This window comes from Pristiophorus japonicus, chromosome 12, assembly GCF_044704955.1.
Source record: "Pristiophorus japonicus isolate sPriJap1 chromosome 12, sPriJap1.hap1, whole genome shotgun sequence".
Lineage (NCBI taxonomy): Eukaryota > Metazoa > Chordata > Chondrichthyes > Pristiophoridae > Pristiophorus > Pristiophorus japonicus.
In genome coordinates this window covers 70,746,949-70,758,449 of record NC_091988.1, presented here as the reverse complement: position 1 = coordinate 70,758,449, position 11,501 = coordinate 70,746,949, and the positions used below count along the sequence as shown (strand labels likewise).

General features: G+C 53.0%; 1 protein-coding gene across 1 annotated transcript in view; it reads right to left on the bottom strand.

Annotated features, from left to right (window-relative positions):
* Positions 1-267: 267 nt before the first annotated feature.
* The window catches only part of LOC139276938 (transmembrane protein 43), a 33,596-nt gene continuing 22,362 nt past the window's right edge, over positions 268-11,501 (bottom strand). The window contains exons 8-12 of the mRNA XM_070894934.1: positions 10,804-10,925; positions 6,172-6,246; positions 4,443-4,544; positions 2,572-2,689; positions 268-972 (exon numbers count right to left, since the gene is read on the bottom strand). Coding sequence (XP_070751035.1) covers positions 773-972; positions 2,572-2,689; positions 4,443-4,544; positions 6,172-6,246; positions 10,804-10,925 — 617 coding nt within the window. The 3' untranslated portion in view covers positions 268-772. The remainder of the gene's footprint in view (positions 973-2,571; positions 2,690-4,442; positions 4,545-6,171; positions 6,247-10,803; positions 10,926-11,501) is intronic.

The following is an 11,501-nucleotide window of genomic DNA, read 5'->3' as shown; positions in this document are numbered from 1 at the left end:
TGAAGTGCTGTAACCTACAGAGCTACGGACCGAGAGCTGCTAAGTGGGATTAGGCCGAGTAGCTTTTTGTCGGCCGGCGCAGACACGATGGGCCGAATGGCCTCCATCCGTGCTGTAAATTTCTATGATTCTACAAAGTTGTCGTTAAAAAGTCCAATCGATCTGGAATAACCTGAGCCACAAGACTGAATTCAACAATATGCAGTTATACAGCCCCTTTAGCGTAGTAAATTCCTGCAGTGAACTGCTACTTCATCCAGCACTGAATAGATTTTTTGTTTTTATTTAAAAATAACCTTGTCCATCACAATTGAAACATTTTTCCCCCCCCTCAGACCAGCAGACCTGGAACCCACATAGCCAACAAAAAAGCTCCCTTATGGTTGACCTCTAACCTGCACATCACCTTATGGGTCATTGGCTATTCAGTTTGCGACACATTTTAACACGGAGCATTTTCGCCCAGCATTGGTGCCTGGAGCAGGTACGCACACCGGAGAGCAGCGAGTTCAGTCAGTGCGGAAACGAGTTCGGAGAGCTTGGCTACGACAATTCGCAAAAAAACATGATGGCGGAACACACGAGAACAGCTTAGGAAACGTCGATTCAAAGTCTCGCTTTTGTCGGCAGACACGTAAACAAGAACGTTGGGGGGTGGGGGGGTTCTCCGTAACTTGGACCCCGCGAGAGACGGCGGGAGATCTCGGCGAGGACGAGTCGTCGGGCCAGAGAGAGCACGAGCGTTGCGGGGCGATCATCGCTCCGCCAGCACTCACAGCATCTTGGGCCGGTCCCGGGACCTGGCGATCACCATGGGCACGGCAGCCAAGGTGCCCAGCAGCACGGCCACCAGGGGGCGGTAGAAGATCCAGCCCACGGCCACGGTCAGTAGGGTCAGCGATGTGGCGACGGACAGGGCGAAGACGGTCAGGCCGAGGCTGATCAGGTCGCGGACCATCGGGAACCAGTCCACTGCCAGAAAAGAAAGAAATGCTTGCATTTATATATCGCCTTTCACGACCACCGGACGTCCCAAAGCGCTTTACAGCCAATGAAGTACTTTTGGAGTGGTCACTGTTGTAATGTGGGAAACGCGGCAGTTAATTTGTGCACAGCAATGAGGGAATGACCAGATAATCTGTTTTAGTGTTGTTGGTTGAGGGATAAATAGTGCAGCGCGGCGCTCCCTCAATACTGCCCCTCCGACAGCGCGGCGCTCCCTCAGTACTGCCCCTCCGACAGCGCGGCGCTCCCTCAGTACTGCCCCTCCGACAGCGCGGCGCTCCCTCAATACTGGCTACACACACACACACACACACACACACACACACACACACACACACACACACACACACACAGAGTGTGCTGACCATGCTCCTGGTGAGGATCGGAATCGCACTTCTCCGCAGCCCGGACACCAGGGTGCAATCAGGAAGCATTTCTTCCACACACAAAGGATAATAGAAATCTGGAACTCTCTCCCCTCCCCTAGAGCGGATGGGAAGGACCTATTTCCCTTGGGTCAACAGCCAGGGAGCATAGATTTAAAGTAATTGGTAGGAGGTTTGGAGGGGATTTGAGGGGAAATTTTTTCACCCAGAGGACGGTGGGTGACCGGAACTCTCTGCCTGAAAGGGTGGTAGAGGCAGAAACCCTCACCACATTTAAAAAGTACTTGGATATGCACTTGAAGTGCCGTAACCTACAGGGCTACGGACCAAGAGCTGGAAAGTGGGATTAGGCTGGATAGCTCTCGGTCGGCCGGCGCGGACATGATGGGCCGATTGGCCTCCTTCTGTGCTGTAATTTTCTATGATTCTGTGCTGTTGAGGCTGGTGGTGAATAGCGATATCCAAGACGGAGATTGAGAGATTTTTGTTGGGTATTGAGGGATAAGCACCAAGGCAGGTGGATGGAGTGAAGATATTGATCAGCCGTAATCCAATAGAACAGCAGAACAGGCCTTCGGGGCTGGATGGCCTGCTCCTGTTCCTGTGACTCGATGTTAAGGGAACAAACTTCAACAACAGGAAAGCGGGAAGCGCATGAGGATGAATCGAATCGTCGATTCATCGCTGACGGAGAGGCTCTCTGGTCCGATAGTCAATCTGTGCAGGGCCGATGGTCAGTCCGTGCGGGGGGGTCAATGACAGTCTGTGCGGAGGGGGGCCGATGGTCAGTCTGTGCGGGGTCAGTCCGTGCGGGGGGCGGGCGATGGTCAGTCTGTGCGGGGTCAATCCGTGCGGGGGCGCCGATGGTCAGTCCGTGCGGGGGGCGGGGGGGGGGGGGCGATGGTCAGTCTGTGCGGGGTCAATCCGTGCGGGGGGCGCCGATGGTCAGTCCGTGCGGGGCGATGGTCAGTCTGTGCGGGGTCAATCCGTGCGGGGGCGCCAATGGTCAGTCCGTGCGGGGCGATGGTCAGTCTGTGCGGGGTCAATCCGTGCGGGGGCGCCGATGGTCAGTCCGTGCGGGGCGATGGTCAGTCTGTGCGGGGGGATGGTCAGTCTGTGCGGAGCTCTGAGCCACAGAAGGAACTCCTGCAATTAACCCCAGGGATCAGGTCTGACTCACCCAACGTGTGGAAGATCTTGGTCATGAGTTTGATGCCGACAAACATCAAGAGCCAACCGCCGCATCTCAACGCCCACGTCAACACTGAATTTTCTGCATGCTCCTTCTCAAACACCTCCTGCAGGGAGAGACAGAGAAAGATTTTCATCCACATCAACACCGGAAATGGGGCTTTAACCAACTCCAAATCAGCGGCTTCCCCAGCCTCCACCCCACGTTGGTTATAGCTTGTACTTTCTCCCCCTCCCTTCCTGAGGGCATCGCTGGGGTACAGGGCCATTGAGACACCTCACTCTCGCTGGAGTACAGCCCCACCCCCCTAAACACCCCCACCCCCCACCTTCAGGAAACCCCCTCCCACTGGGATACAGCACCCCCTCTTCCCCTTCGGGGCACCTCCTCCCACTGGGGTACAGCCGCCGGGACATCTCTTCCCGCTGTAGTACAGCCCCACCCCCTCCTCGAGACACCCACTCCCCTGGGTTACAACCCCACCCCCCCTCGGGACAGCCCCCCTCCATCCTGGGGACATCCCCTCCCGCTGGGGTATAGCCCCCCCCCTCTGCCCTGGGGACACCCCCTCCCGCTGAGGTACAGCCCCCTCCCGCTGGGGTATAGACCCCCTCCCACTGGGGTATAGCCCCCCCCCCTCTGCCCTGGGGACAGCCCCCCTCCCGCTGGAGTATAGCCCCCCTCCCGTTGAGGTATAGCCTCTCTCCCGCTGGGGTATAGCCCCCTTCCGCCCTAGGGACACCCCCTCCCGCTGGGGTACAGCCTCCCTCTCCCCTCACTCGGGACGCCCGCTCCCTGTAAGAAATTGTGAATTGGAAGAAATAACTTGAAACCAAAAAATCTCTTCAGACGGGTGTTAGAATTGAAGGGTTCACTCCATGGTACAACAGTTAAAGCTACTCGAACAGCATGAACATAAATAACTGATAACGGGCAGCTCCAAACATCTGAAGACCAAGAATGGCCTGTCTGACTCCAACCTTGGGAGGGTGGATTTTCAGAAAGTATAAATAGGAAAAACATGTGAAGGGGAGGGTTTCACCTCAGAGTGGAGACAAAGAACTCGACGAGCCATTGGGCACCCGGTTGGGAACAGCCCTTATAGGTTAACTGATCCCGTCCATCATGTTCCCCCAGGCACACCCCTAAAAATACAATAAAAGGGATGTCTAAAGTGCTTTTCAGACCAGACGGTGAAGATGAGAACGGTTTGTGTCATCAGCCGTCTATCCGATCGGGATCGGTGCAGCTACTTGTCACGTTCGTATGTCCACTCAGTCTATCCTGATTGTGTGTGCATACTGCTCCCTTAATAAAATGCCATAACTCCTGAGACCGTTTGGGTATGTGTGTGTGACCTATGATCATAATCTTACATCCCGCTGAGGTACAGGCCCCTCCTCTCAGGACACTTGCTTCCCTTTGGCACGGGTCCCTTGGGCACCGGCTCCAACAGGGATACAGTTTATAACTAAGGCCATCAATATAAGACAGTCACTAATAAATCTAATCAGGAATTCAGGAGAAACTCAGTGGTGAGAATGTGGAACTCGCTGCCACAGGGAGGGGTTGAGGCAAATGGCAGAGATGCATTTACGGGAAAGCTGGATAAACATGAGGGAGAAAGGAATAGAAGGATATGATGATGGGATGAGATGAAGAGGGGTGGGAGGAGGCTGGTGTGGAGCATAAACACCGGCACGGACCTGATGGGCTGAATGGCCTGTTTGTGCTGAACACTCGATGTACAGACCGAGGGGCCGGCAGTATTTGCCTCGCACTGTGCTATATGGGGTGTGCCTCGCGGGGGAAACACAAACCAGAACAGCCAGTCCGGTATTAACCATTTCACCACTGACCATTGCCGACAGCGACTCCTCGTACAATAGTTCCAGGTTGTTCCCGGACTGCGTCGGGTACGCAAGCAGCTCGTTCCCCTTCTGCCGAGCCACAACAGTCACCTGTGGAGAGCAACGACATCACAGCCGGTCAACAAACCCAACCGGGGCATCGGATGCATGCTAGATCTTCCTCTGAACAACTCAGAGGCAAGAGAGAGAGGGGGTGAGGGAGCGCTGCCCACTGAACCACGGCTGGCACTAATTCAGGGGATAGGGAGGGGCGAGGTCATGGAGGGATCTGAACACAAGAATGGGAATTTTAAAACCGAGGCGTTGCTGGACCGGAAGCCGATGTGGGTTGGCGAGCACAGAGGACGATGGGTGAGCGAGACACGGTGCGAGTTGGGACACAAGGTGGGGGGGCGGGGGGGGGGGTGATGGGTGAGCGGGACTCAGTGCAAATTGGGACACGGGGGTGATGGGTGAGCGGGGCTTGGTGCGAGTTAGGATACGGGGGGGGTGATGGGTGAGCGGGACTTGGAGCGAGTTAGGACACGGGAGGTGATGGGTGCGTGAAACTCAGTGCGAGTAACTCGGTGCGAGTTAGGACGCAGGGGGTGATGGGTGCGTGAAACTCGGTGCGAGTTAGGACGCAGGGGGTGATGGGTGCGTGAAACTCGGTGCGAGTTAGGACGCAGGGGGTGATGGGTGCGTGAAACTCGGTGCGAGTTAGGACGCAGGGGGTGATGGGTGCGTGAAACTCGGTGCGAGTTAGGACGCAGGGGGTGATGGGTGCGTGAAACTCGGTGCGAGTTAGGATACGGGGGTGATGGGTGAGCGGGACTAGGTGTGAGTTAGGATACGGGGTTGATGGGTGAGCGGGACTAGGTGTGAGTTAGGACACGGGCAGCAGAGTTTTGGATGAGCTGAAGTTTACGGAGAGTTGGAAAGTGGGAGGCCGGCCAGAATGAGCGGACCGGTGTGTCCCAGAGCATCCTGGCCAATGCAGGGCCAAAGGCTTGGCAGCTGGGAGTTCGAGAGGGCCGTTATAAATCACTTGGGCAAAGCAGGGAAGGGGGAAGCGGGTGGCGAGTGATCGAGTGTCAGATTATGCCCTCAGGTCCTGGCACGGGGCTGGAACCCTCAACATTCCGATCCAGCCACTGAGCCAAGCTGGCACTTACCAACCGACACATGGCCACGGAGCCAACGTCCGAGAGAGACAGATAGAGGGAAGGAGGGAGAGAGAGAGAGAAAGAGACACAAACAGAGGGAGAGAGAGAGAGAAAGAGACAGACAGAGGGAGAGCGAGAGAGAGAGAGAAAGAGACAGACAGGGAGAGAGAGAAACAGACAGAGGGAGAGAGAGAGACACACACACAAACAGAGGGAGAGAGAGAGAGAGAGAGAGAGACAAACAGAGGGAGAGACACAGACAGACAAACAGAGGGAGAGAGAGAGACACACACACAAACAGGGAGAGAGAGAGACACACATACACAAACGGAGAGAGAGAGACACAAACGGAGAGAGACAAACAGAGGGAGAGAGAGAGAGAGAGAGAGAGAGAGAGACAAACAGAGGGAGAGAGAGACAGACAAACAGAGGGAGAGAGAGAGAGAGAGAACGAGACAGACAAACAAACAGAGGGAGAGAGAGAGCGCACGCGCGACAGAGAGAGCGGGAGGGCGAGGGCGAGGGCGAGGCAGAGAAAGAAAAAAATACGAGCAGAATGAGATGGAACTTACGACGTCGGGCCGGCCCAGAAAGGACCATTCCCCGCTGAGTCCCGCGTAATGGAAGGATACTCGGAGATCTCCGACCTGGGGAAAGAAGGATTAAAGGAAAAGAACGTTAGTGGAAAGTGTCACTACGTTAGTAGGACCTCGTTAAGAACTGAAAGAGGCCATTTGGCACGAGGAATCTGTCTCTATCGACATTTCAGCCCCGTACCCTTGCTCTGCAGCTGTGGGGACGGAGGGGGTCGTGAGTTACGGAGGGGGCGGTGGAGGGGGCTGGTGGCGACCGAGGCGATGGAGGGGCCGGTGGCAACCGAGGGGGTGGTGGCGACCGAGGGGCGGAGGGAGTTGTGGGGCGGAGGGACTGAGGGGGCTGTAGGGGTGGAGGGGGTTGCAGAGACAGGGAGGGCGAGGCAGGGGCCTTCGCAGCACCTCTTACCCACAACATGCTGTATCCCTCAATCCCTCTCTCCAGAAACACATCCAATTCTTTCACCACCCCATTTACACTTCATCGTCCCGAGGCTCAACCTTTAGCAACAGGGGGAGGCCATTCAGCCCCTCGAGCCTACCCCACCATTCAATTGGATCATGGCTGATCTGTATCTTAAATCCATTACCTGCTTTTATTGGTACACCGGCAAACTAGAATCATAGAATGGTTACAGCACAGAAGGAGGCCATTCGGCCGGCTGAGCCCGTGCCAGTTCTCTGCAAGAGCAGTCAGCCAGTCCCAGTCCCACTCCCCTCCCTGGGTTTATTTTTGCACCCTTTTTTGAACACGAGTGGAACATTTGCAACTCTCCAGTCCCCTAGCACCACCCCCGTATCGAAGGAGGATTGGAAGATTATGGCCAGTACCTCCATGTTTTAAGAACATAAGAAATAGGAGCAGGAGCAGACCATGCGGCCCCTCGAGCCTGCTCTGCCATTTAATATGATCATGGCTGATCCGATCATGGACTTGGGTCCATTCACCTGCCCACTCTCCATAACCCATTATTCCCTTATCGGTTAAGAAACTATCTTATCTGTCTTAAATTTATTCAATGTCCCAGCTTCCACAGCTCTCTGGGGCAGAGAATTCCACAGATTCACAAACCTCAGAAGAAATTCCTCCTCATCTCAGTTTTAAATGGGCGGCCCCTTATTCTAAGATTATGCCCCCTAGTTCTAGTCTCCCCCATCAGTGGAAACATCCTCTCTGCACCCACCCTGTCAAGCCCCCTCATAATCTTATACATTTCGATAAGATCACCTCTCATTCTTCTGAATTCTGATTTCCACCTTCACTTCTCTCAGCATCCTCGAATGCATCCCAGCGGTCCTGGTGACTTATCTATTTTAAGTACAGACAGCCTTTCTAGTATCTCCTCTTAACCCATCCAGTACCTCCACTACCTCCTCTTTCACTAGGACCTCGGCAGCATCTTCTTATAACGAGCATGGTGGATAGAGGTGTACCAATTGATGTGGTGTATTTAGATTTCCAAAAGGCATTCGATAAGGTGCCACACAAAAGGTTACTGCAGAAGATAAAGGTACGCGGAGTCAGAGGAAATGTATTAGCATGGATAGAGAATTGGCTGGCTAACAGAAAGCAGAGAGTCGGGATAAATGGGTCCTTTTCGGATTGGAAATCGGTGGTTAGTGGTGTGCTACAGGGATCGGTGCTGGGACCACAACTGTTTACAATAAACATAGATGACCTGGAAGAGGGGACAGAGTGTAGTGTAATAAAATTTGCAGATGACACAAAGATTAGTGGGAAAGCGGGTTGTGTAGAGGACACAGAGAGGCTGCAAAGAGATTTAGATAGGTTAAGCGAATGGGCTAAGGTTTGGCAGATGGAATACAATGTCGGAAATGTGAGGTCATCCACCTTGGGAAAAAAAAACAGTAAAAGGGAATATTATTTTAATGGGGAGAAATTACAACATGCTGCAGTGCAGAAGGACCTGGGGGTCCTTGTGCATGAAACTCTTTTAGAGTCTACCTGCAAAACATAAAACATTAAACCGTGCCACCCGACCTGGGTGACACACCAGACATTTACAAGGCCCTTTTTTTTCCTTTTTTTGTTTTTTTTTGTGTTTTTCTTTTTTTTTTGGGCACTAAAATCACAATTTTCCCAGTGCCCCCTATAAAAGGGAAGGGGACACTAAAAGCACCGGCAATTAAAACAAATTAAACTTTAAAACGTAAAATCAAATTAAAATTTGGTTGCCGGGCGTGATGATGCACTCCAGTCCCTCCGGTGCCCACCTCCCGCGTGCTCCATCTCCAAGGACACCCTGGACCGGATGTAAGAGCGGAAGAGAGGCAGGCAGTCAGGTTGAACGACCCCCTCGACCGCCCGCTGCCTGGACCGGCTGATGGCACCCTTGGCCGTGCCCAGGAGCACTCCTACGAGGAGGCCTTCGGACCTACCCGCTCCCCTCCGCACATGGTGCCCAAAGATCAGGAGAGTGGGACTGAAGTGCAGCCAGAATTTCAGGAGCAGCCCCTTCAAATAATGGAACAGGGGCTGCAACCTCGTGCACTCAATAAAAACATGGAACACGGACTCCTCCAGACCGCAGAAATTGCAGGCGGCCTGGGAGTCCGTGAACCGGCTTAAAAATTTGTTGCAAGGCACTGCTCCGTGCACCACCCTCCAGGCCAAGTCCCCGACGAATAGTGGGAGGACCCCTGCGTAGAGTGCCCTCCATCGGGGACCCCCGCCTCCTCCGGACGGCAAGATGGTACGCCATGGCGTGTCCGGACGGCAGGCGAGGATGGCAAAGTTGAGAGTGTGCAGGAGCAGCCCGTACAAGAAACCCCTCTGCGCGGAACTGAAAGGCACGGAGGGGATTTCCCCGAGGCGGCTCAAGTTGTGAGGCGCCGGCCCCCGAGGGAGGTTCCGGGGTTTGGCGCCGATGAGGAATTCCGTCCGGACGGGGGACGTAAAGGTATCTCTGCAGGGTCTGAAGACGGAAAGTCGCGAGCTGGGTGCTGACGCACACCAACGACTGACCGCCCTCCTCAAGCGGGAGACTCAAGACCGCAGCAGAGACCCAGTGCTTCCTGCTGTTCCAGAAGAAGTCCACCAGCTTCTTCTGTATCTTGGCGACAAACGCAGGGGGAGGGGTCAAAGTGACCAGCCGGTACCACAACATTGCGGCCACCAGCTGGTTTATGACTAGCGCTCGACCCCTGTAGGACAGCACTCGGAGCAGTCCTGTCCAGCGCCCTAGGCGAGCGGCGACTTGTGCATGAATCCCAAAAGTTAGTTTGCGGGTGCAGCAGGTAATCAGGAAGGCGAATGGAATGTTGGTCTTCATTGCGAGAGGGATGGAGTACAAAAGCAGGGAGGTCCTGCTGCAACTATACAGGGTATTGGTGAGGCCGCACCTGGAGTACTGCATGCAGTTTTGGTCACCTTACTTAAGGAAGGATATACTAGCTTTGGAGGAGGTACAGAGACGATTCACTAGGCTGATTCCGGAGATGAGGGGGTTACCTTATGATGATAGATTGAGTAGACTGGGTCTTTGGAGTTCAGAAGGATGAGGGGTGATCTTATAGAAACATTTAAAATAATGAAAGGGATAGACAAGATAGAGGCAGAGAGGTTGTTTCCACTGGTCGGGGAGACTAGAAATAGGGGGCACAGCCTTAAAATACGGGGGAGCCAATTTAAAACCGAGTTGAGAAAGAATTTCTTCTCCCAGAGGGTTGTGAATCTGTGGAATTCTCTGCCCAAGGAAGCAGTTGAGGCTAGCTCATTGAATGTATTCAAATCACAGATAGATAGATTTTTAACCAATAAGGGAATTAAGGGTTACGGGGAGCGGGCGGGTAAGTGGAGCTGAGTCCACGGCCAGATCAGCCATGATCTTGTTGAGTGGCGGAGCAGGCTCGAAGGGCTAGATGGCCTACTCCTGTTCCTAATTCTTATGTTCTTATGTCCTTCCTTCGAGAACACAGATGCAGAATACTCATCCAGAAGTATTTAATACCCAATCCTGCCCTTTTTTGAACCAGGTCTCCATTATCCCCACTACATCATATTCCCACGTGGCTATTTGCACCTGCAGCTCACCAACCTTGTTTACTGTGCTTCATGCAATGTGATAATGACTAGATAAATTTTTTTGGTATGTTGATTGAGGGATAAATATTCACACAAATGCACAGATTCACACTGACCCCACCTAATACCGGACTATTTCTTGCTTTCATGCCATCTGTCTCTCCAAATCTTTTGTTTCTCCTTTCTAATGCTGCATCCTGCTGCCCACTCCCCTGCCAACCTAGTTCAAACCCTCCCTAACAGCACTAGCAACCCTCAAATGCAATCTATCGATTGGCCTGATCGTTCCAGAGCCATATTTAAAGATGGATATTATTAACACATTGTAAAAAGAACTATGGTGCCTTTCACCACAAGACATCCCAAAGCTACTCACCACCCAGGAAGCACTTTTGAAGTCTGGTTACAGTTGTAATGTACGTAATGTGAGCACAGCAAGCTCCCACAAAGGGCAATGTGATAAATGGCCAATGCAGGAAGGCGAATGCAAGTATGTGCGCGGGGGAGCCGGAGTGCGCGAGTGTGAAAGTGCGCTGGGGTATGCGAGTGCGAGAAGGGTCGCTCACCTCTGGGCTCCGGGGATTGTGGCTATGGTAGAAGTAGTCATCACGTACAATGATATCAGTGTGAGGGCCCTCAAACCTGGCCAGCCTGATCCTCTTAAAGGTGTTGATCTTGTTAATTAGTCCTGAAGAAAGAAAGACTTGCATTTATATAGTGATCACCGGATGTCTCAAAGTGCTTCACAGCCAATGAAGTACTTTTGGAGTATGGTCACTGTTGTAATGTAGGAAACGCGGCAGCCACTTTGCGCACAGCAAGCTCCCAAAAAACAGCAATGTGATAATGATCAGATAAATCCTGCCACGGATCGTCCCGGAGTCCGGATTCCAATCACAACAACTCGCTGCATAAAATAAATATCTCATCTCTCCCTCTGGTTCTTTTGCCAATTACCTTAAATCTGTGTCTTAAGACAGAAAGACAGCCTTTGGTGGGGTGGGCAGGTGGCGGGGTGGAGAGAGTTTAGGGCACAGGAGACCATTCAGCCCATTTGTGTCTGCATCAGCCGAAAAAAGCCATCATGCCTAAACCCACTTTCCAGCGTTTGGTCTGAAGCCTTGTAGGTTAAGGACTTTCAAATCTGATATTGATCGATTTTTGTAAGGGTATTAAGGGTTCTGGAACCAAGATGTGTAGATGGAGTTAGGATACAGATCAGCCGTGATCTAATCGAATGGTGGAACAGGCTCAAGGGGCTGAA